The 25,904-nt window shown below is 40.2% G+C and overlaps 1 protein-coding gene and 1 long non-coding RNA gene across 3 annotated transcripts in view; both read right to left on the bottom strand.

Moving 5' to 3' along the window:
• Nucleotides 1-1,421: 1,421 nt before the first annotated feature.
• On the bottom strand, nucleotides 1,422-5,309 carry LOC146713893 (uncharacterized). Its single transcript, XR_014918736.1, has 3 exons — nucleotides 5,239-5,309; nucleotides 4,721-4,768; nucleotides 1,422-3,182 (listed from the first exon to the last, which is right to left on the bottom strand). It is a non-coding gene; the product is annotated as an uncharacterized LOC146713893 (long non-coding RNA).
• Nucleotides 5,310-9,772: 4,463 nt separating this feature from the next.
• Nucleotides 9,773-25,904, bottom strand: part of LOC146713892 (FHF complex subunit HOOK-interacting protein 1A-like) — a 30,607-nt gene continuing 14,475 nt past the window's right edge. For both annotated transcript variants that reach the window (XM_085450315.1, XM_085450321.1), the window contains exons 7-18: nucleotides 25,685-25,796; nucleotides 20,656-20,757; nucleotides 20,125-20,181; nucleotides 19,958-20,044; nucleotides 17,539-17,706; nucleotides 17,378-17,457; nucleotides 16,916-17,088; nucleotides 16,724-16,835; nucleotides 13,857-15,160; nucleotides 13,373-13,551; nucleotides 13,168-13,288; nucleotides 9,773-12,330 (exon numbers count right to left, since the gene is read on the bottom strand). In XM_085450315.1, coding sequence (XP_085306441.1) covers nucleotides 12,098-12,330; nucleotides 13,168-13,288; nucleotides 13,373-13,551; nucleotides 13,857-15,160; nucleotides 16,724-16,835; nucleotides 16,916-17,088; nucleotides 17,378-17,457; nucleotides 17,539-17,706; nucleotides 19,958-20,044; nucleotides 20,125-20,181; nucleotides 20,656-20,757; nucleotides 25,685-25,796 — 2,728 coding nt within the window. In that variant the 3' untranslated portion in view covers nucleotides 9,773-12,097. The remainder of the gene's footprint in view (nucleotides 12,331-13,167; nucleotides 13,289-13,372; nucleotides 13,552-13,856; nucleotides 15,161-16,723; nucleotides 16,836-16,915; nucleotides 17,089-17,377; nucleotides 17,458-17,538; nucleotides 17,707-19,957; nucleotides 20,045-20,124; nucleotides 20,182-20,655; nucleotides 20,758-25,684; nucleotides 25,797-25,904) is intronic.

The raw sequence follows: 25,904 nt of genomic DNA, 5'->3' as shown, positions 1-25,904 counted from the left end.
GAACAGGTGCAATATGACTGAGACCTAATGAAGCCACTGTGTTGTACTTTAAAGACGAGTGCTATATGATGACCTTTATGCTGATTTGCTGCTAAAGCGGTGTTTGGATCAGTGGAATTGTGCTTAGAGTTAGAAGCTTGGAGTCATGTTGCTGACACACAGCAGCTTTGTGTTTTCAGTACATAATCAGTGTTGGGGAGTAACGGAATACATGTACCGCCGTTACGTATTTAAAATACAAAATATGAGTAACTGTATTCCGTTACAGTTACCGTTTAAAAAGGTGGTATTCAGAATACAGTTACTTTGTTGAAATAAATGGATTACACGGCGGTACTTTCCTCTTTCATATTGTTGTTGTTCCAGGCGGCAGCATTACGGTTGCCATGGTTACATGGTGACGCGCGCTCTCTTTGCGACTGTGTGTTTCCTGGGTGAGAGAGCGCCTTTTGTTGTTGTTGTTGTTGTGCTAAGCTAAAAGGTAGAGTGTTACAGACATAGCCCTAAAGAATGTAGCATCATGGGCAGTGTAGTCACATTTCAGTGCTGCAGGGAGAATGGACTGCCATACCTGTTATGTGTCTGTGAGCGCGAGGAGGGAGAAAAAGGAGAGTGGAAAGGTACGAGTTGTCATCGAGCGAAAACGGGAGCTGGAAGCATGTAAATATAATAATAACCACTGCAGCCAAGAAGAGTGCCTGACGAGCCCAGTTGTAAGTAAGCTATTAAGACTCGACTGTACACCGTGTTCGTGTTTTCCTCCGAAACAATAAGTTCCGTTGGAGCAGCCTTTCGACGCCTCTCTCTGTCTCTCGCTAGCAAACTTGACCCACACAACAAAGTAAAGCTATTTTTCGGCTACGAGCCGACAGGGACCCCGCCGTATTAGTCAGAGGTCCCTTTACTACAGTTCGGAGTCGCGGACCTTCAGTAATAGTAATAAATCACACAGCAACAGTACATTCACGTTGTTGTAAACAGCGTGATAATATATTAAGTAATCCGAAGTATTCAGAATACGTTACTGTCATTGAGTAACGTAACGGAATACGTTACAAAATACATTTTGGGGCATGTATTCTGTAATCTGTAGTGGAATACATTTTAAAAGTAACCTTCCCAACACTGTACATAATTCCAATTTTCATGTATATTTATTCAGAAAAATCAGCAGTGAGGATGATGGAAAGCAGTGACATCGTAAATAACAACAGCAATACATATGAAGCTTTCCTTCTTTATAAATAAAATACAGTATGAGACATATAACTGTTTTGTGATGAAAAATTGTGTATAAAACATTTACTATGTTGAATTTTTCTTCTGTTGAATAAGTGAAGTAGGACAAAGTGTCACGGCCAGCGGGAGCTGACTGTGTGTTGTGAGCAGAATAGTGGACCCAAACGCAGAAGACGGGAGGAGACGGTACAGAACTTTAAACAAAAAGCGAGACTTTAATAGGGCTGATGACAAGAGTGCAAAACAAAACAACATGAACAGTGGCAAGGCTAAACTAAAACCTAAACTGGAAACACTAGAAATGACTATGACGACTATGAACATGATTTTGTGTAGGCATGAAAGAAACTGTGAAATACAAACATGAACTAGACACATGAACATGCCCTGAACAAAATCATGAAAATCTTGGAAACCTGAAGTGACACGGAGGGCAGACGACCTGACACAGAACAAAGGAAGAAGGAGGACTTAAATACACACAGGGGAAGTGGAAACACACGGGGAAACAGCTGACTCAAATGAACATAACAACATCACAGGAGAAGAGTAAAACTAAACACATTAAAGAAAGAAACACAAGACTTTCAAAATAAAACAGGAAACATGGAGCGACGTAGATATGACGACACAGGCTTGACAACATGAAACACGCAAACAAGAAATACATAACAAATAGCACAGAAGGCCTGGGTGAAACAGACTAAACTAAAATTCACGGCCAATTAATAATCACAAACTCCACATTATCTTCAAAATATAACAAGAGATCAAAACCAACTGAAAGCGCTGGGCCAGAGCCAGCCCTGACACAAAGTGAACAAAGTGAATTTATACTGTTTGTTCTTTGAGCTGTTCCTTTATTTCCCATGAGTATTAACAGCACAGTGGTCAGATCTACATACACTATATAACCAAAAGTATTTACTTCTCTGCCATCACATGCATGTGAACTGGAGTGACAGGGTTTCATATGATGTTGGCCCAAACATTTTCAACTTAGTTTATGAGAATTTTTCACCATTCTTCCAGAAGTGCGTCTGTGAGGTCAGACACTGATGTTGGATATGAAGACTTGGCTCACAGTCTCCGCTTCAGTTCATCCCAGAGGTGTTGGGTTGAGGTCAGGACTCTGTGCAGGGCAGTCTTGAGGACATTTGAACTTTAAAGTCATTTTAAACCCTGTATGTATTTAAATCTAGACTTACTACTTACTACAAGTTTAAAAGGGCTTTACAAGTCACACATCTTCTTCTCTCATTTGTTTTCATGTACACCTAACAACGGGTAAATGTTGTTGCTTCTACAGCAGCTCACCTGCACTTTGAAACTAACTTGAGTTTCAAACCCTTGCCAGTACAAGATGATTGCACACACGCAAATGTCAGTGAGTTATTTAAAATATACCACATGCATGCATGAGTAATTACAATCATGGCAACTGGGGGATTCAACCCTGAAATTTGCATACCTGGAAAAGGTGACTGCACCAATAAAGAAGGCACAGTTTTCATGGTGTATATGTCAGGTGTTTGCAGCTTATGTGCTAATTTGAAGTTTTCTTGGTTAGAATTGGTGAAAAATAAAGATTGTTTTATTTCTAATGGCTTATTCATCTGAAAAAAAAAATAGAACACCTCGCTCTTAGTGGATTTGTGGTTGCAGATGTTGAATACCAGAAGCTCATTGCCGAGAAACACAGAAGTAATCACTTTAACAATCAAACCACTAATCTACTCAGTAAGAGCAGGATGATAAAACTTGCGGGTGGGGGGTGAACAGGTTTCCTGTGTATTTACAAGCAGCTCACACTTTTCAAAAGAAAAAACAAACAAACTTTTTTTATACTAGCATACACAAAGCTAAAAGAACATAGCTCAGGCCAAGGGAACAGAGGTCAGCATTTTCAGCACCAGTTGTTTTCAGTCCATGGTTTCTGGGAGCTGCGAAGAGAGATAGAAAGCAATCATGCAAAACAACATTTCCTCATTAGCAGAAAAAACAGCCTAATTCTGAGCTAGCTCGAAGCTTTCAGAAGGGGGAAGAAACTCAGAGGTTATGCAAAAGACCAGAGAATCACCTAATAGCTGACAGTAAGCCAAAATTTGTGAAGCAGCTTTCGTTGACACTGGAAATTAAGGAAAATTGGAAGTGCAATTCTACCTTAGGTACGTAGGTACGTGAGAACCTTATGTGCCTGTGATAGAAATTTGCTTTTAAGTGCATCAGATATCATCACCTTTCTAGGAAGGTTACAAGGTGAGTCCTTCCTAGTTATCTCACAACTCCTGATTTCCCCCAAATTTTTAAAACTGAGGTGAAAAGCACAAATTTGGCATGATCCATGACAAGAATGTCTATGGACAATTCCAGGTTAAAACCATGCAGGCTGGTAGAAGAGTAGTTTAGTGCCTATTGTCTGTGAATGTTCTCAATCATTCAGGTCATCGTAGTCTAAGGAGCTTGGAAAGAAAAGTGTCTGGACTTCGTTTCCTTGAAGATGGACGTCAGTGACCCAGTGTTTTGTATCTGTTTAAGTTATATTCCCTGATTATGTATTATTATAATTTATCTCGTTCCCCGGTCATGTCTGTTGTCACTCCTGTCTCTGTGTTCCGTGTTTACGTTGTTCAGTTTCACTCTGTGCTTGTCGTGTTTCCTGTTTTACTTTGAAAGTCCGTTTCTCATGTCAGTGTTTCTATTTTTGCTTCCCTTGTCTCGTTAGGCATAATTTCTCCCAGCTGTGTTTTTCTCCTGTCTCCCATTCCCTGATTACTCCAGTGAGTATTTAAGGCCTGTGTTTGCCGTGCTCTGTGTTGTGGTGTGTCCTCACTGTGATGTGTTTTTCTTCTATGTTTCTGGTAACGTTATAGTCCTCTGTTCACAGTTATGTTTTCTAGCTTCCCGGTTTAGTTTCGCAGTGTCTTAGTTCCTCGCTGTTAGTTTCTAGTTTTCTACTTTTTGTTTCTAGTATGTTTTACTACAGCGCACTAAAGTTGCCTCTTTTAGTTCACCCTTGTGTCCTGCGACACTCAAAAATCAGTAGATGCACTTGGGGAACCAGGTCTTTGGTGTCTAACACAAATATAAATCAATATCCAGATAGGAGTCTCCAAGTCTGAGTGCATGCTTCTCAGAAAAGGGTCAAGTGCTCACTCTAGGTTAAAAATTAGTTGGTTCTCCAAGGGGGAGAGTTGAAGAATTTTGGAGTCTTGTTCCTGAATGACCAGAAAGTGGAGCCAGAGATTGACTGACAGACTGGTGCAACACTTTGCCAGTTTGTCACGGTGAAGAGAGAAATAAGCATGGAAAGTGAACTTGATCATTTCCAGGGCAATCTACATCCCACCCCTTACTTATAATTAATAAGTACACCATGGTTAGTTAGCCTTCAAACTGAACCCCAATCCCATTCAAAACATCCACTTCTGACTTAAACAACCAAGAATTGTTAACACAGGCCAGAGCAGGCTAACATTACCTGAGGAGCCTGTCGTGTCTTTTTCTGGAATTTCACCACTGCCAAAATCTGAAAATGAAATAACAACTAAGGTTAAGCTGTTACATTTACTCATTAAACATTCAATAAAAATAGTAATAATAGACTCCAGCCCCCCGAGACCATGACAAGGATAAGCATGGATGGATGGATATTTATATTTATAGCTGAGCTGTTTCATTAAAATTTAGTGTGGTAATGTACAGAACCAGAATTACAAAAACAGTTGTCTCTGTTCAAATATTTATGGACCTGATTTGATTTTGCCATCAAAATATCATTTTGATTAAAGAGCATCCACAAAGTGATGGATTAACCACTGCAGAAACAGATACAACTATTTTGGTAATTACAAATACTGTTCATAAACTTATGGTCTAATAAATTTGTTAAGCAGTCTATTTCACTATGTCAGAAGTACAGTATGTTTGGAGTCAGCATCCTGTAAAGATATTTACAAATTAGAACTACAGACATAGAGCAGAGGAGACAGATATTACCTGACAGTAGAGAGGGCAGCAGTTCAGTGTCATTTATTATTAAGGTTGAATTTATTTCGCCAGAAGTAAAAAAATAATCTTCATCATCAAAAGGTGGATCATCTCCCTCTGATAAAATAACTCCAGTACCTTCAGGGATAGACAAACAAAAATAGCAGATCAAGTAAAGTTGTAGCCCCAAATATATATAGCATTTAAACAATTGAATGAACATTTAAAAAAAAAATAGCTGCTGCCCCAAGCCGAGGAGTTTAAGTATTTCAGAGTCTTGTTCATGAATGACCACAGAGTGGAACAGAAAACTGACTGGTGGACCAGTGCAACTCTATACCAGTTTGCTGCGGTGAAGAGAGAGCTATGTGTGAAAACTGAGGTTGATGATTTTCAGGTCATTCTACATTCCTTTCCTTACTTAGGATCAAAGCTGTAGGTTATGACTGAAATGACATCATGGATACAAGTTTCCTCTGATGAATCCTGGGCTCAGCACAACAACAGAGAGAAGATCTTGGTCATTTGAAAGGGGCGCAGAGTAAAGCTTCTACTCCTCCACACTGAAAGGAGCCACAGGAGTTGGTACAGCCAACTGACCGTGTCTCCTGGGCATGTGCTGATATATTACAGTGTATGCTAAAGATATAAAGCTAGCACACATTATAACGTATTTAAAATAACATCCAGCCGAAACAATAAAGCGATAGACAAATGAATGAATCAATGATAATGACCCAATAACATATACATGATACTACATAATAGTAATGCATCTGTATGAGGTCACAGGGCTGCATATCAGTGTTTTCTATCTTCATGTCAACCTTTTATGAAAGTCAGCAGAAACTCCCCCTGTCTGGGTAGCATGAAGGGGTGAACTCTAAAGTTCCAGTTACTATTTATTTCCTTCTCATTTACTTGATTCAGGTTTTGAAAATATTGCAGGTTGGGTTAAAATACGTCCCATCTCCCAGGGCTGGTGGTACAGGGTGCTTTGTGTTTCATTAAACACCGGTGTCTGACAGTCTGGCGCTAAGGAAAGGATCACAGGTCATTAATGAAAACTTCATTTAGTTTTGCTGAAAGAAAATTCATCATTTACAGCAACAAACGCTAAACGAAATGAAGAAGCAGTGAAAAACAAATATTCACAGTTCATTAGCTTGTAGAGACACATTTAACAGCCATAACTTGAAGTACTTATTTTCGGTGTAACTTTATTAGTCTCTCACATTGCTGTTGAGGATGTTTGGCTCACGAACTAAAACACTCATGTTGTTTTAGTTCATTGAGGTTTGTGGGTATTCAATTCTGCACGACTCTGTTTAGATCCCTCCAGAGCATTTAAATTGTGTTAAATGAACTTGAGTCTTTTCTTTTTCAGCCATCATGTTGCAGATTTGCTGATCTGATTGGGACCAGATTCCTCCTGCATGACCCAGTTTCAGCTAAACTTTATCTTTGGCTGTGAAATGAGACCAAATCATTACTCCACCAATAGTGTGCAGTGGCCTATAGAGTCTGAGAAATGTCTCTTGTATGTTTCTCTCGCGGTCTCGCCTCGGAGCTAGTGTTCTAGGATGACTAGGATGACTACCATTGGGATAGAGTAGGAAAGCACTGTATAAGAACCAGTTCATTGACCAGTAACACTTACTTTTCTATTAGTTTGTTGCATGTTTTTGCAACTTTTTTGAGACTTGTTGCTGCCATCAAATTCTAAATAAGCCAGTATATTTTCCTAAGATGCTACATTTTCTTAGTTTAAATATTTGATCTATTTTCTATGTTCTGTTGTGAATAAAAATGTTTATGAGAATAACAAATGATTACTTTCAGTTTTTATTTATCGCCTATATACAGCTCCTAGCTTTCAGTGAGCTTGTTTCTCACACTCTGTATTTTGGTTTAGGTTTTGTTGTATAAATAGTGACATAGTGTAATGTCACGTACTGTTCATTTGAGGATGTGTCTCAAAAATGTTATGACTTGCCGAGGACCACGTGATTTTTATTATGCCCTGATATGTAAAATCTCGAGAAAGAGCCTTTACTTTCTTTTTTATGCGTATAAAACATGTACCTTATTTGAAATGGTCTCTTTACAGCTACAATATGTCTAAAATACTGCATATAATTATTTTTGATAGCACATATAACCTATCATATATTAATTAAGCATTAATAGTTAGAATTGTAGTTTTTCTTACTAGTAAACCACATGAAAGGTTAAATAAATGTTAATTCACCAATAATTAACAACAGTTATTATAAGTGTTTCTTTTGTCTGAGCTGTTTGAAAAGTATTGGCAAATGAGCCAAAAAGAACACTTTTTAAAGCATTTTAAGGTGGTTCTTTCAGGTAAACCGAGATAGAACTTGTGCAGATCTGAAACTACACACTAATACACAAAAAAAGATCTGCTCACGCTCAAATGTTGAACTTTAGAAGTCGCAAAGATTAAATATAACCTACATGTTCCCGACGGTCAAAGGTACTTTCAACGATCAACATCTCCCCAGATCCTGCCTTTGAAACCCCATCAATACAAATCATGACTGAGACACACCCTACCATGATGCCATTTAAAAGCAAAACAATAAACCACACGCACAGTTTTAACTCACTCACCAAGAACCCACAACAGCAGGCAAAGTGTCATCGTTGGCATCATCCGTTAATGCTTTGTTGTTCTTCTCTGACAAATTTGATGTGAAAATTTCAAACCAATCTTCTCCTCGTGACTGACAGCTGTCACCTTGATGTCTGCTTGAACTCTTCATTCAGTAAGTCTTGTATATACAAAAACAGGAACTAGCTAAACCACAGTGAACTACATCAGCTGACTTGTTATTGCTTGCAGACTTACGTAAAGCTTTGACTTTGACATCAGGGCCACCATGAGGTCGATAATTGCAGCTTTTGTTACAGGTCTTTTGTACAGATTTGAAATGTTTATCCAGAGGATGCTTTTTACTCTAGTGGTTCTCTGACTTTTCCATGACTTATTTTCAACAGATCTTACTTTGAAGGTTAGCTTTTCTCATGTGTAATGTTTAACTTCCTGTGTCTGTCTTCCTCCGATTCCCTGATTGGTCTCACCTTTTAACACTGCTACATGTTGACTAATTAGTTTAAATATATACATGCCTATATGTACACGACTTAAGTGTTACCAGATTATAAATGTGCAGGACCTGATAATGTGATAATACAGCAAAAACTTGCTGTAAGTGCAAAATCTCTCCTTTGGGTTAGGCACCAGACTTTATCACTGATTGCAAAAGCTAAAATGCAAACATTATCTATGCCACAAGAAGAAATGACCAAGACGTAAAACAAAAATCTTTTCTGTGTCAAGTTGTATCATCTTGGTAATAATTTATTTCAAAGCAGATGATGGACACTGGTGACAAGAAGAATAAGATCTGAGCAAACGTTCACCAGATTGTGCCAGCAGTAATGCAAATCAGAGTCAGACTTCAGTCAGGTGCACTATATTGCCAAAAGTATTATCTTATGTGCCTTCACAGGCATATGACTAACATCTCATTCTTAATCCGAAAGGGTTTAATATGATGTTGGCCCACCCTTTGCAACGAAAACAGCTTCAACTCTTCTGGGAATGTTTTCCCCCACGTTTAGGATTCTGTTTATGGGAATTTTTCACAATTCTTACAGAAGCACATTTGTTAGGTCAGACACTGATAAAGGCCTGGCTCACAGTCTCAACTCCAATTCATCCCACAGCTGTTCTTTTGTGTTGAGGTCAGGACTCTGTGCAGGTCAATCAGGTTGTCAGGTGTAAGGCTTGGATGCAGCTGCTCGTCCATAGAAACCCATTCTAATCTGAAGACCACATGACGTTTGGACTCTGCAGCAATTGACTCTGCAGAAGGTTGGAGACCTGGGCTCGCTTTATGTGCCTCAGCATCTCCTGACCCCACTGACTTTATGTGGCCTAGCACTTTGTGACTGTGTTTCTGACATTCCCAATAACTTCCAGTTGACTGTGGAATATTCAGTAGCAAGGAAATTGGTCTTGTTGCACAGATGGCATCCCATCACACTACTACACTGAAGTTCACTGAGCTCCTGAGAGCAACCCATTCTTTCTCAAGTGTTTGTAGAGGTGGTCTGCATGCCTAGGTGTTTGATTCTATACAACTGTGCCCATGAAGCAACTGAAAGATCTGAATTCAATGATTTGGATGGATGAGGGAATTCTTTTGTCAATATACTTATTAGTATAGGTTTTGAATAACAGTTCTCAGTTGGAGGAGAATCTGATAGATGCATTCACAGGCAGTGTGCACATGGGTGAAACTGTGCTTTCTACATACAGACCTCATCTATTACTGCTTAGAAATAGAGAGAAACATGGTTTCTTGGTGTTTGAAGTCAGATCGGTGATTATGTTTGCCACCTGAAAACTATGTAAGCAGGAAACCAAATCTCTTTTTCTTCCAACAAACAACACAGCAAAGACAAAAGCACAGGAGCATCACAACGTGGAAAAATTTCACCTTAAAGACAAACATGAAGTTTAAAATGTTATATTAACAACAACAAATCATATTCACAGAGGTTTAAAAGAAAAAAATAACATCTGATATCTGCATGGGAAATCAAAATCCACTGACTTTGCATCATTATATATTGCACTAATATTTTAGTCAGCTGAAGTAAGGCTTTTGATACTTTACCTGTGTGTTCGTTTGCATATGAAGACAGCAGCAAAAACACATAAACAGGAAGACACAACTGATCAGAGCAACCTGACACTTTAGATACTGTTTCAAGGATTGTCACTCACTTTGTTTGAATTTCAGCATTAAAATTTCCTCCATCTGGTTCAAAATGTTCAAAAAATACACATAAGCAAAAAATGAACTACTGTACACTTAGAATGGCTTTGTCAGGCACATGAGCCAGTCTGGTAAATACAAACAGCAATAAAACAACAGTAAGGACAAATAAGGTGCTTAATCTCACAACACTCAGTGCCTTGTATATTAGTACTGATATTTAGGACCCTAATGAGAATAATAAAGACAGTACTGATGAAACATCTATTCATTTTAACACTACAGCTTTATTTTCCGCTATGCTATGAAGTGCAACTGATCGTGCTATAGAGAAGTGTCATCAGGAAGTAAAAAATCTGATATAATCTCTCTCACGAGCTACACTTTCCTGCCTGGGATTTCCATCCTGTGTGAGGCCTTTAATCTTGACATACAGTAGTTGAAATAACTTTCATTTTTACTCATGATCAGGTTTAGCAAAACCACACTAAAAAAAACAAGTAAAACTTCTACCATCCTTTAACCTTCTCTTCCATTTTTCTTGTTGTGGTGACACACTAGGCAGTTCCTTCAGGCAACTGGTTGCATATACATCTATGGGAAAGGCTTCCTTGCTCTGTAACCTTGGGAACACTTCCCTGATGACTTTGTCACAATCGCTGGTCATCAGGTCATACTGAATGGAAGATGAAGTGCATTTTATGATTGACCTGTTGACAGGTTGACTCTTTCTCAGTCAGATCCACCCCTCGTTTATCACATACAGTTTGAAAAACACCCAGATGATGACAGTACATACAGTCAGGTCAAGGCTGGGACTTTACAGACCACATTGTCTGCACTCGTCTTTTATGACATCTGTGTCTCTGATTCAAGATGAGGGTTTGTCCCTGACAAACCACAGATGGTATAAAAGATAAATGTAGGCACTGTGACTTTGCCCATCAGTTTGCGAAGCCTCAAAGTCAATGTTTCAGGGTTTTATAATTAATCACAGGAACCAAAGGTGTGGATGTGACTATGACTATAAAACCAAGGAACATCACATACTCTTTAAATAATGACTAGTCATTAGTAAATAAGCAAACTAACATCCATAATCATCTTTTCTGAGCATAATAATAATCATTTGCAAAAGGAACTTACTGCTTTACTCGTTATCACAACAAATTAGTGAATGAGCTTATAAATTCATTAGGAAGTGTTTAGTGAAATAAGGGGCGAAGAGCTGATTTAAGACAGGTCTGCTTTAACTTCAGACTCTGAAGCTCTGTCCATTTTTTATTCTGTTTTTTCATAGCTGCTATGTCAGATGTTGGATGGATATTTGAGGTTTAGAAATGCCTTTGAACTACCATACACGTAAAAAAAAAACGAAGAAAATGTTGGGAATATAAGCAAGGTTAAATTTTACTGCCTCCTTTTATAAGAGAAAAAAATTGCTGGTGTTAAAAGTAAGAAAGAATTGTCTCGCATTAACAGTTTTAATGAATCATTTTGAATATTAGTGAATTGTTTACTGGATATGAAAACACAATAAAATAAATGAAAGTTTAGATCTATTTGATGCAAAGTCACTTCAGTGCATGTAAGGTAAGAGTTATTGTCAACCAGCTTCTGCAGCACTTTGTCCTTCCTGAGGAGGAGGAATAAAAAGGTCCTCTGCATTTTGAACCACATGTCTAACTTTTTCCATCTCAACAAAACCATGCAAAGATTTAAGAAAATATGGTAGAAAACTATTTTCACGCATCCCACAAATATATAAAACTCAGTACTGATTCTTCAAAATCATCTCCTTCAAAATCATTTTATAAATATCAGTCATATTCACATGGGGAAAGCATCAACATTTTCAAGTGCTGCCAGGAACATACACAACATCTGAATATTTATACTACTTAAATTATTCGCTTATATTAATCCTCAATGAGGAAAGTAGTTCATGCTACATGTTTTCTCCTTGAGCTCAGTCTTTTGCTGGTGGTCACAACACATATCCTTGATCTTATCAGCAGCAATCTGGGAGGCAGATTTTTTACAGGGGTTTGCATTCGTTACTCCTCAGAATAACAGTCCAAGGCAATGCTGTGCTCCTGGGCCAAGGCAGCCAACTCCTTCAGGAACTCGGCGTACAGGATAATGGCGAAGACTCGGCTCTTGGCTTGAGGGGAAATAGTAGGACAGGGGGGCAAGACACTGAAAGGAGGCAAAGGCAGAGCGTTCTTCACAGAGCCATTGGGAAGCGATGGATCCAGGATGATGTCACCGCCCTGAGACTGGAGGCACTCTGCGGGACACACACAAGTATCATAAACTGATGTCTGAAAAACGTTTTATTTGTAACTTTCCAAAAATGACTGTGTTCACACTTTCGGAGGTGGCCTGACAACATCTACAAATTATGTATTTCAAGCTTAGTCAGAGGCTTGCCCAGCGCTATCAGTGCTAAGAAAAGCAGATGTACTCATCTGTGGCTCCAGTGTTGACTGCCCAAGAGTAATAAATGAACAATTCTCAGTTTCACAAATGTATTCTAGTCCAGAGCTTCTCTGATGAAGGCCACAAGGCCGAAACATTAGGATGTTTGCTGGCATGGCCAGAATAAGTTGGTGAAATTAAGAGCTGTCGACTTAACAACTCTTTTACGTCTTTTTAAGCACAACTTTTCACAGTGGATCATCTCTTTGTCTTTTTTATCCTCTGTCATGCCATCACAGCTCCTCAGCCGCTTAAAGACATTCAGTCATTCTTACTTTGTCCAACCTGAGCTGTTTCTCCATATCCTCACTCCTGAATCTGTCTGCCCTGAATCTTTCATTTCTATTCCTCCTGCTACCTTTCTGCCAAAAAAAACCCATTCTGCCCAATCTGAGCTTCTTCAGCTCTTTTCCACAACCACTGTTGCTTGGAGTGGTTGACTATAACTATTTAAACTCATCTACAATATTCCACTGTCCTCCATACAATTCAATTCAATTCTATGTCATCTGCAAACAGCATAGCTGACAGAGACTCTTGCCTGCTCTTGTCCATCACACTGTCCATTTAAAGCAGACTATCTAACTTGTTTCTTTAACTTTAACATATGTTGTTTTGTATCCTGTTTATATGTGTACTTATTAACCTCTGAATTTGCCATCTTGGTCTTTTGCCAACAAGAACCTCCAGGCCTGAGTGACTAGAGCAGGATAGTCTGGTCTGGCCATCACATAGCGCTCTATCTGAGCATGCAGCGACACCAGCACCTACAGAATGAAAGTGAACATAACATTTTTATTAACAAAATCCAATCTGACCTGCATGAGTCGTGTCAGATGTATGACTCCTACCTGGTAAAGTGTGCGAACGTTAGGCTGGTTTTGTGTGTCTGTGCTGAGCAGGAAGGATCTCAGGAGAGGTTGTGGGTACGATGCCAACTGGGCCAGGATGCCTGTCACAAGCAGGTTTACAGCAATAGAGTTTTCGAGAAGGTTCTCCAGCCGAGACAAGAGCACACTGATGAATGGACCTGGTTAGTGTACGTCAAGAGAAAATGCATTGTATCAGGTGTAAAATAATGGGGGGGGGGGGGGGGGGGTGTCTTTTAGTCTTACAACTGACATCCAACCAACAGCTTTTTTGTATTTTCAGTGGCTACATTTATTTTTGACCACGTTACCATGTTGCAAATCTACATTACGTTAAACGTTAATTGGAAAAAATTCTGAATATTTGACACAAAAGAAACTTTCTCATTCTGTCTTGTAAAAATGTGTATAGTGACTGAGGTTAATAAATCAGTGAAGCTGCTTTAAATGTTACACCAGCACAGACCTGTAAATGGAATTTGATGTCTCCTGCCGCCTTTCTTTGTGTCGCTCCTGATCTTCTCCGCTTCTTCTTCCTCTCGCATCACCTCTTCCTCTTCTTCTACCCCAACGTCATCCCCAAAGGAGCTAAAACCAAAGTCAGTGCAAAGCTCTTCCTCCTCCTCTTCAAGTCTTTGCCTTAGCACTTGGACACGCTTCCTGAATGTGTCAATATCCTCTGTGATGTCCTCATAGTCTGGTTCTACCCCTAATGACAGCATGAGCTCACAGTATTGGGACAGGAAGTCATTGTTGTTTGTGTTGTCGTCAGGCAGGCTTGGAGATATGGGACGTTCAAATGATTCAGATCCATGATGGCCATTGGTTAAAGTGTTTCTTACTAAACATGTTGAGGGTGACTGCATGCTTTCATGTACATGTTGCTGATGTGCTCCAGGTGTATGGCTGACACGAGCTGTAATGTATATATCATCATCTGCATCATCACATTCGTCGATGATGTCATTGTTTACATTAAAGCCATTGGTAAAGAGCTGATCTCCCAGTGACCCTCTGTGTCCAAATATCCTTTTGGTTTCTTCTTCTTCTCCTTCCTTTGTTCTCCCTATCTCCTTTTCACAGTCCTCACTCCTTCTTCTTTCCTCTTTTCCTGCATCCTCGCTCCTCCTCCTCGCCGACATAATGCTGTTTACAGTTTCCAGAACCGTCCTTCCTGTTGTTGTTAACATCGTTGTTAATGTTGTCGCTGTTGCTGAAACTCGCTGTCCTTTCGAGATGCTCCCACGGGATTGGCGATTTGCCAGCATGATCCGATCCAAAATGGCTGCCTTTGCATCCTTTTTAGCAATGAGATCATAGACAAGAACGTCATCCTGAAACTCGGATTCTTCAACATAAGAGCCGCGCACCAGCTTGGTTGCATTGCGCCGCATTTCCTGGATGTGTCGAGGAGGCAGTGGGGGAGGTGCTGGCGGAAATGTGCATGTGTCTGCCTCCAATGATACATCCCCATTCGCCAGCACCACGTTTACCACAGCTGAAACCAAGGGATTGTCATCTGCAAAAATGTCATCCCACTCCAGTTCAAGGGCGGAGCTGGCTCTGCCCGCTTGGCTGTTATCTAAAGAGGATGGTGTAGGGGAGAGGGCAGAGGGCAGAGGACTGATAACCAGTGAGCAGATGGAGTCGCTCTTGACTCGCTGCATGAACTCTTCCTCATCTTCCATGTTGTTACCAGGTGTATCAGATCGATACTCTTGAAGTGGAGGATTGATGCCATCATAAGAAGCCGACCATAAACGGCAAGACCTGCCAACAAAGAAAAAAATATAGATTCAATAAACTTCTCTGAAATTACTCAGTGTATAACTTTTAGTTAAATTCGAAAAATTCCCAAATCATAACCACAGGGCTCTGTCACAGCAATGCTCTAAATTAACATTATAAATACTAAGATCCCAGTCAAATCCATTCACTGGATTGATCATGGATGGAGGCCCAAAGTGATGAAACCCAGTGCAAGGCAGTCCATGACCTTGAGCCCATATTCTGATTGGTAGAGGTAGGGACACAAGCGTGTCCCGAGCGTGGCACGAGTTGGGCCTAAACAACATTAGGATGGTAGTTTAAAAGTCAGTAGTGTCACAGCTGTGTCCTCGTGTGTCTCCACATCCCCTGATCACCTCATGTGTGCATTTAAGTCCTCTGTCTTCCTGTGTTCAGCGTCGTGTCGTCTGTGTGTCACCCTTCATGTCATGTCAGGTTTCAGGAGTCTGTGCTATAAGTTTATAGTTCCTTCATGTTCCTGCACGACGTCCTGTTCATAGTCATCACAGTGACCTTGTCATTGTCTTCCTAGTTTTTATAGTGAAGTCTCAGTTTTCTTAGTTTTCAGTTTTCCCCAGTTTAGGTTCCAGTTTAGTTTTGCCTCTGTGCTTCCTGCCTTGTTTTGTTGCCCTGATTATCAGCCGTAATAAAAGGCTCACTTTTTGTTCAAGTTAGTTTTGGTCTCCTCACCTGAGTCTGCTCCTGGGTCCTCACACACCCACACACGGTCTGCCCCCGCAGAGGCTTAAAAGTATGTATTTATGCAAACTTTTACACTAAGACTTTCAGATCTGAAACAGTAATGGCATTCCCATTAGCCAACCATTATCAGATATTTGCATGCCAACCCACAAAACAAAGAGTATAAACAAGTAAGCATTAGCATGTAACTTAAAGTGTTGCTCAGTCTTAGCGTGGCTGTAAGCTGTTGTTCTCGTTTCTTTTATTAGTCTGTTTCCTGCACCTAAGATTACAACGATAAGGAGTGCATTTTTTTGTTTGATTTTGGTTTCACTGTCAGATAAAAGACCAAACTCATTATTGTGGCAACATTTATCTATTACCACAAATGTCTCAGTTCTCCTACCTTAGATGTGCCTTGCTGGTTTTCAGTTCGCGCTTATCTAATTGTAGTTTGAAAAGCAAAACTATGAACTTTAACTCGCCTCTGTCAGTGCGCCCCAGGGTGGCTGTGGCTACAATGTAGCTTGCCATCACCAGTGTGTGAATGTGTGTGTGAATGGGTGGATGACTGGATATGTAAAGCGCTATATAAATACAGGCCATTTACCATTTAAAACCAATAACAACAATCAAGGTTTTTAGTACAAATGTAATAGCATATGTTGACCAGCAGATGTCACTATAACACTATGAACCACTTTCACTGTTTCACACTCTGGTTTGCTGCATGTTTCCCAGTAAGTGGTGCAATGCACCATGTACACCAGTTATGAGAAACAACCCAAATCACATTTAATTTTAGTAATCAGACCCAGGCTGAACCATAGTCTTTTTGTAGAAGAAGAAGAAAGGCACACTAACCTGCGGGCAGTGGAGATAGCCTGACAGGCATCCCAGAGGTAATGGAGGTAGTTTACATCCATCAGGAAGTCTGAACCACGACAGTAACCAACGCTGTCTGACACTGACAGATCTGACAGACGGTTCAGGAGGAACAGGTCAGTACAGCCAAAGCTAATGTATAAATAAGCCGTTACCCGCTAACATACTGACCGGTTGCTTTGGGCCAGTGGATGTGCTCTGAGTGTGTGAGTGAGTTTTGGAGCTGCAAAGGGAACCAGGAGGGCATCAGCAGTAGGAAGGAGGCAGCACTGGAGGAGTAACAGTCCCTCTGCTTCAAGAAGCAGCGCTGCTTCCTGCTCAGGTGGCTGCAGGGAATCAGATACCTGAGGAGACACAGAGCAGTTACACTCAGTCCAAGCATGTTATACACAACTGGCATCCAGGTGCAGTTTCCCCATGTTAAAATGCTTTATAGTAAGTCAATAAAGGAAGCTGTAGCTGACAGTGATCAGTGAGGTCTTACCATCATAGATAGAGTGTTTGTGCTGCTGGTGTTAAATGGATCGTCTAAATAATACATTTTCTGCAGTGAAGTTCCAGTTTTAGTGAAACTGTAATATTTTATTAGCACTAATTAAAAGATGTGTGTCTGTGAGTTGCTGTTAGACTGACCTGAAGACCAGCTGCAGCATGACATCTTCACAGAAGAGCCCAATCAGAGTCCTGAACAGAGCCAGCGACACCGTGCCCAACTGAAGGACATGCAAAAGGTCAAAGGTCATTTACTGCATGACAGAGCATGAAGCAGCTGTATTAGATGACTGTGTGGATACCTGGAAAGGTGTGTTGACCCTGCTGACCAGTGTGTCCAGGATGTGAACGTTGTCATGTGTGTGCAGCAGGATGAAGGAGAGGAAGGTCTGGAGGAGGGCGGGCTCAGAGATGGAGCGCAGGAACAGGTCCAAGTATGCTGTGGTAGTCATCACTTCCTCCACCGTCAGCTACTCACAGACAGACAAATGATCACATTCACTAGGATGTGATTAAGTAATAGGTATTTCATGCAGGTGTTTTTATCCTGCTGGAATCACAGTAAAATACTGTATTAATAGCTTTCCTGTGAGATGTTTACTGGTGACTAAATGTAAAAGATGAGGAAATAAATGTCCTGTCTGGTCACTTTAAAAACTTTAGTGGCTACAAAAACAGCTGAAATTACTGTATGGTCAAACTTACACTCTATAGGCAAGGCAAGGCAAGGCAAGTTTATTTGTATAGCACAATTCAACAACAAGGTGATTCAAAGTGCTTTACAGAGACATTAGAAACAAGAACAAATAAAAAGCATGATTTAAAATTGATTAAAACAAGCAAATAAACTAACTAACTAATTAACAAACAAACAAACAAACAAACAAACAAACAAACAACAGTATATAAAATCAAAACAGATAAAATCAGAACAGTAGATAAAATCAGTAGTTAAATGTAAGTTTTGAAATTTAAGCTTAAAGTGTGGATTTGGTGCTTTATTCAAATGCAGCTGAGAACAGGTGAGTCTTCAACCTGGATTTAAATAAACTGAGTGTTTCAGCTGATCTGAGGCTTTCTGGGAGTTTGTTCCAGATATAAGGAGCATAAAAGCTGAATGCAGCTTCTCCGTGTCTGGTTCTGACTCTGGGAACTGATAAAAGACCGGATCCAGATGACCTGAGGGATCTGGATGGTTCATACTGGGTCAGGAGGTCATTGATGTATTTTGGTCCTAAACCATTCAGAGCTTTATAGGCCAGCATCAGAACTTTAAAGTCTATCCTCTGACGGACAGGCAGCCAGTGTAAGGACCTCAGAGCTGGACTGATGTGGTCCACTTTTTTGGTCTTAGTGAGGACTCGAGCAGCAGAGTTCTGAATGAGCTGTAGTTGTCTGACTGATTTTTTAGGTAGACCTGTAAAGATGCTGTTACAGTAATCAAGCCTACTAAAGATGAATGCATGGACTAGTTTTTCCAGGTCCTGTTGAGACATCAGATCTTTTATCCTTGATATATTCTTGAGGTGATAGTAAGCTGACTTTGTTATTGTCTTAATGTGTTTTTCTAAGTTTAGGTCTGCATCCATCACTACACCCAAATTTCTCGCCTGGTTTGTGGTTTTTAGATGTATAGATTGAAGTTCTCTGGTGACCTGTAATCGTTTTTCTTTGGCGCCAAAGGCTATTACCTCAGTTTTGTTTTTGTTTAGCTGGAGAAAATTGTGGCACAACCAGTCATTGATTTCCTCAATGCATTTACCAAGAGCCTGTACAGGGCCTCGGTCTCCTGGTGACATTGTGATATATATTTGTGTGTCATCTGCATAGCTGTGGTAGTTTATTTTGTTGTTGTTTATAATCTGTGCCAGTGGGAGCATGTAGATGTTAAACAGAAGGGGTCCCAAGATGGAACCTTGGGGAACTCCACATGTGATACTTGTCTGCTCAGATGTGAAGTTACCTATTGATACAAAGTATTTCCTGTTTTCTACGTATGTTTTGAACCAGTTTAGTACAGTTCCTGAAAGACCTGTCCAGTTCTCCAGTCGTTTGAGTAATATGTTGTGGTCAACTGTATCAAATGCTGCACTGAGATCCAGTAAAACTAAGACTGACATTTTTCCACTGTCTGTATTCAGACATATGTCATTAAACACTTTGGTCAGAGCGGTTTCAGTGCTGTGGTTCTGTCTAAAACCTGACTGGAAGGCATCGTAGCAATTATTCTGTTTTAAGAAGTAACTGAGCTGTTGAGAAATTGCTTTTTCAATGATCTTACTTAAAAACGGGAGATTTGAGATCGGCCTGTAGTTGTTCATTTGTGTCTTGTCAAGATTGTCCTTTTTCAGTATAGGTTTGATTACAGCAGTTTTTAGTGATTCTGGAAACACACCTGATAATAAAGAAAAGTTGACGATCTGTAACAGGTCTGACTCTAAAGTCTTTGAGACCTTTTTGAAAAAACTTGTTGGCAGGACATAGAGTATAAGTGTATAAGTGTAATGTTTTTGCATGAATAAATAAAGTATTTATGGTTATTACAGCAGGAAGACCAACATAACTGTGTTTGGTAACCAAAACCTCTGACAGTATCATCCTTTAAAACTCTGTGTTATATAACAGGCAACTATTCCTGTTGTAGATTTCAGGTTTGCTGCCTGTACCTGCACGGCACTTTATCAGGCACTTTCTTTACAGTGTCGTGATGAAATGTGATACCTTGTGCAGAGCCGGAGCAAGTACAGGCACAAGGAAGCCATTGTAGATGTAACCAAGCAGCTGGGAGCGGATGGACGGATGAGCCACCTGAGGGAAACAAAGATGTACACTTACAGAGTAAAAATAAAGTGTGTGTGCGTGTGTGTGTGCGCGTGTGTGTGTGTTACCTTGGTAACAGCACTACAAAAGTCCAGAGAGTGCAAAAAGTGGACCAGAGCAGGAACCTGTTGACCCAAACACAAAGTGTTGATTCATTTATTCTCATTAATTCTGTTACTAACTTGTATAATTAATTAACATAGTTTTATTTTTCATACATTTATCTAACGCATACTTGTGCATATTATACTGCACATATCACTTTTTAGATTTAATTACCATTGCATAGCTGTTACACAAGTGTTGCATTGATATACTGGAAAATTAGTTGTCTGGCCAAGTCAGGAAGGAAGGCATTCATGCTTGAGCATAGTACAGATTAAGTGTACTTAAAGTGGAAGCTCTTCATCTTCAGTCCTCTGAAGTAATGAGGAAAACCACAAACTTTGCTTAAGTGGCTTAAAACTGAAACCTCCCAGGCACCAACAGAAATACACCCCCCACACACGAAGGTACAAGTCCAGACACTACTTTTGGTTTCTCTCACAGTTTCACTCATTCATGATTTCATCCTGTCACCCCAGCACTGTGGTTGTTACCTGCTGCCAGTCCGCCTGGTCCAGAGAGTGCCAGTCCTCGCTGTAAACCTGCAGCCGAGCCGGAAGAGACGAGTACAGACCGGACAGACCCGTGGCCAGCACCTGCAGCAAACACACACATACAGGTGTTCAAAATTTACATTCTGAAGAAGAGTTGGTCAAAAAGAAACAAAAAGAGAGACAACATTTGAAGACTTTCGCCATACCCGTAACGACCAATTTTAACACCTCAGTGTAAATCAACAGGCATGGTTTAAATTAGAATAGTTTTCAGGTTTTCCAAAGGGTCGCTGCACGGGCATCAGCCCTGATGATGCCTGTGGGGGTATATAAGGGTTCATCAATCTTAAATGATAAGTTCACTGACATTATAGATTTCTTTACCATATTTTTATTTACTATTAAACACTACTATTGTGTCCCTGAAAACATTAGTTCCCTAATCCCAAAAATCCATGCTGACTTTGGAGCCACAACTCCTGCTGAAATTTTATTTTACAACTTGCTGATTTTGGTGTTTCTGGATGCTTTTGACTAAAGGTGGAAGTGACTTGTGGCAAATACTGTCGTGGTCCGTGTTATATTTGTTGTTTTTCTCATGATTCTTTGTATTTCTAGATTGTTCATTTCCTCCTGCCTTCTCTGCTTCCCTTCTTTCTGTAAATCAGGGACCGGGGCCCCCTGGTGGACTGCAGCAACAACAGAAGGTCAGTTTGAAAATTACTCATAGAAACTATGTACAGTTGCATATCTATATAATAATATGTATTTATACAACATGTGTATTAAAACTGTAAATAGGAGGTGGTTAGTTTGTGATAGTACTCATTACTCTGACTGAAATTTGCTGCTCTTCTGTTGCAGGTTGAGTTTTGGTCACACATGACATGACACTTTGCATATGTAAGGCGACCATATTTTGATTTCCAAAAAAGAGGACACTTGGCCCAGTCATTAAAATTTTTAATAATACTGTTTGTTTAAATAAAATTTTTACATATTTAAAAGATGCCTTCTCTGTGCGGTTAATGAATGGTGAAATAAAAAATGTCATATAGGCTTTTACAAGTCAACAAGTGCAAAAAAATAACTTAAAAACCTGTGGAATTAAATAATGTTACAGAAATAATGCCTCATCTGTATAAGAAAGCTTACCAGTGAAGTACCAGTGAGGTATTGTGCAGTGGTTTCTGCTGTCTCATTTGGCGTTTCTAACCTCAATTAATTTTGTCTGCACGCCACCATTCTCCCAGTCAAAGTATGATTGGGAATATTTTCTCTGTTCCATGGTTACTTAAGTCTGAGAAATGCCACAGTACTGGATTTCATTAAGAGCTTCAAGAGTGACTTGAACTACCACCTACAGCACAGCAGTTCGGGGATGACGTTGCAGATATGGGTCCTCTGTAGGCCTATAGGAAAACCCGGACATTTTCATCCATCTCAAAAGTCCCCCCGGACGCCTCGGACAGAACGTGAAAAGTGGACATGTCCGGGGAAAAGAGGACGGTTGGTCACCCTAGCATGTAACTGGTAAGCATTAGCAATTTATAGCTCTGTGTTACTTGTGTTTTTTGGGTTTTTTTTTTCAATAAAAATTTCAAGGAAATACACCACCACTGTCCTATATAATGATTAAAGAGAAGATTTCAGAGTTTCTGGTTTCTAAATGGGCCACAGCGCTCTTTACTTTGGTAATGGCTTGTCTAAATATTTCAGTGGGACGTATTTTTTTTCTTTTTTGATTAATCATACATTAAGAAAATGGATATAGCTGTGAGTCCAAGAGCTGCAGCCTTTAGACAAAACCACGAGAGGCCTTTCCTTGTGTTTCAGGTCTTTATGCTAAGCTAAGCTAAATGGTAAATGGCTCACACTAAAAATGGCATTTCACAAACTGGTCCTTTAAACACAGAGGTGAGCAAAGAAGTAGCCTGCGGAGCGAGAAGTTGTTTCTAAAAAGAAAAGAAAGACATTGTTTCATTTGAGACAAAAGAAACAGGGATGAGATATCAGGAAAAAGGAAGAAGAGAGGAGGAGAGCTGGTGATCAACATCAGTATAAACAGCAGCAGTGGTGGCGGCGCTGGTCGTCAACAGCTGCCGTCTCGGGTCTCGTTAGCAATCGGGCAGGCGTCCAATCATGTGCAGACTTGCTAATCCCTCTTTGTGTTGGGGCCAATCTCACGCTGATTTACTAAGCTGCTCTCTGCATAAAGATTGAGGTCAGCTAGTGGTCACATGAGCTTAAATCTGACACATGGACAAACACAAGCACACACAGGTGGCACGTGCTCAGATGTCTTTGCTCGCCCTTTCACATATGAAACCCCCACCGTGGGTCTCTCTCTCACACACAGTCAGGAACTGGGAGGGTTGGAGCCAACATGGCTGACGCAGTGATAAACACTGAAACACACAAACATGTACTTACATTACTGTAACATTTAAGGGTCCTTTTTTATTGTTATGACATTTTATCACATATACATATGTTTTTATATTTTCTTTAATTACTTTAATTGTTTTTTCAAGTAACTGACTGCTTAATTAATCAATTACTAATAGTAAGGTTCATTCAATTTTGTAGAAACACGATTTTTCTTCAAATGTTCCCGTTTTCTCTTATTTCTCTTTGCTGTTTCTTTGGGTTTCCCTCTTAAGCCCCCTTCATCACTTTCCACAGTAGTTTTCCCTCAGTTATCTGCTTCTCCTCTCTCTCTGTATCCATCACACACAGTCCCAGAGGAAGCAGTATGAGCTCATTAGTTTATTGCATAACTTGCGCTAATGAGATTACAATACAGAGGGGAGATGAATGGGGGGGAGCTCATACACTGGCTCAAAAACTACTGATTGTATTCATTAAACAACCATCTGGTTCATAAAAAATCTGTTAAATGATCAAGGGTCGGGCTGTTAAAGGGCCTTTTTATTCTCCTAATTCCTCTCATTTCCCTTCTTATCCGTGCAGTTTGCACTTTTAATAAAAGTTATCCAGATCTGTGAGAAACATGTATTTGATTCTTTCTTTCTTAGTTTGTGCTCAATCCTCTCAAGTAAGTTTTATGAAGTGTGTGTATAATCTTGCTGACAAACAGAGAAACAGAAAACAGTCAGTTGCTTCACTTCAGCAGAGGAATAAACGCCCTTTTTCTCTGCAGGCTGGAAGGCATGTGGAGATTAACCCAGTTTAGCTGGGCTAATGGGGGTCTATGTGAGATAAACTGGTGGCTCAGCTTGTGAAGAATAGCTTTAAACACTTTACAGATGTGACATAAATCTCACGTATTTAAAGTTTCACAGCATAATGCAAACACAGAAGTCTTAATCTAACACCACTTTGTTCTCACCATATTCATAATGTTGCACAATGTCTTTGAGAAAACTGAGAAAACAGGTTACCTGGGTACCCCTGTAATATATTAACTACACTGTGATTCGTTAATCAGCAGTATCCTTCACCCTGATTGGTCGTCTCTTCAAGTGTTAAATGATGTGGTTCTTATATCGCAGTTTTGAGCTCTATTAGAGCTTTTTATGCCTCACTCACACAAGCACCTTTTTCTAGACTTAAGTGCTTTCTTTCTAAACTTTACGCACATTCAATCGTCATTTACATTTTTGAGACTTGTACACATCCAGTTAAGTTCATAAGTTTTTTGACAATGACACAATTTATGTAGTTTGGCCTCCTAGCACCACCAAAGATCAAAGCAAAAAATCAACATGTGATCAAAGTGCAGGGATTTCATTCAAGGGATTTAACAAAAGTCAGAGATATTTTTCGCTGTCTCTCATTTTCAAAGGCCCAGAAATAACTCAATAGTTGACTGACAAGCAGTTTTATGGCCAGGTGAGGTCTGGTCCTTTGTTTAAAACAGATTTAAAAAATAGAGAGTTGAACTTGTATGTGCTAGCTTTTTACTGGAATTCTCCATTTGACTGTCAGTCAGGTGTCAATCTAAGTGAATGAGGTCATCGTTTGGCTGAAACACCAAAAGAAAACTGTGAACCCATCACAACATCGAGCCGAGTCAAGAACACAGGTAGGTGTGTCGTCATTATGGTTTACAGTCAGGAAACGCCTTCACAAGTACAACCACAGAAGGTTCACAACAATGTGCAAATAACCGGTTCCACTCAAGAACAGGAGGTATGTCCACACACACACACACACTCACACTCACACACACACACGCACACATGCACACACACACACAAACGCACACACACACACACACACACACACACACACACACACACTCACACACACACACGCACACTCACACACACACACACGCACACTCACACACACACGCACACACACACACACACACACTCACGCACACTCACACACACACACACTCACACACACACACACACGCACACTCACACACACACACACTCACACACACACACACACGCACACTCACACACACTCACACACACACACACATACACACGCACACACACACTCACACACACGCACACACACGCACACACACGCACACACATAGTAGTAAGTATCTTACTCCTGTCCCCTACATTTTCACCGTCCCTACATCTCACTGTATCTTACACAGTGTGTAAGATATATGGAAGGTAATGTGATGGCATGCATGTTGCCAGTGGCACTAATGCTTATTGATTATGTGACTGCTGATCAAAGCAGCTGGATGAAGTGTAAAGTGTCCAGAATCAGACACACGCTGCAAAACTGCACAGATGAAGCTTCACAGTGCAAATGATGATGACCCAAAGCAACCCAATAGTAATTCAAGGAAAAGACATGGAATAATCTTCGTTGGCCAAGTAATTCAGATCATCTCAAGTCAACTTATTAAACACAGAACTGACCCACAAACAAGCAGCAGCTGAAGGTGGCAGCAGTAAAGACTGAGCAGAGCATTTTGAGGCAGGGAATCATCCAAGTATAAAAAACAAGCCTCTGAAAATGTTGGACTGTGTATGAAAAAATGGTCTGTAATTCTTAAACAGTTATCTTTTTATGTTGTGCATTTACTTACAGGACAGAAGTATGTGTTCTCTGCAATGTGCTGAGCGACTCGAGGCTCAGAGGCAGACAGAGACATGATGAGCAGCAGAGCATCTCGGGCCTGTTGACCTACCAATCCCTGCCTGAGAGACAGAGATAACACAGGCTATGAGTTTTGTGCAGTTCTGAAGTACATACATTACCTGTGTGTTACCTGTGTACATTTGTGTTACCCTTTTTTATCCAGCAGA

Source organism: Copadichromis virginalis, linkage group LG3 (genome assembly GCF_057382275.1).
Source record: "Copadichromis virginalis isolate Kocher_CV1m ecotype Utaka linkage group LG3, C_Virginalis_male_GT1.1, whole genome shotgun sequence".
Lineage (NCBI taxonomy): Eukaryota > Metazoa > Chordata > Actinopteri > Cichliformes > Cichlidae > Copadichromis > Copadichromis virginalis.
This window is presented reverse-complemented; position numbering and strand designations above follow the sequence as displayed.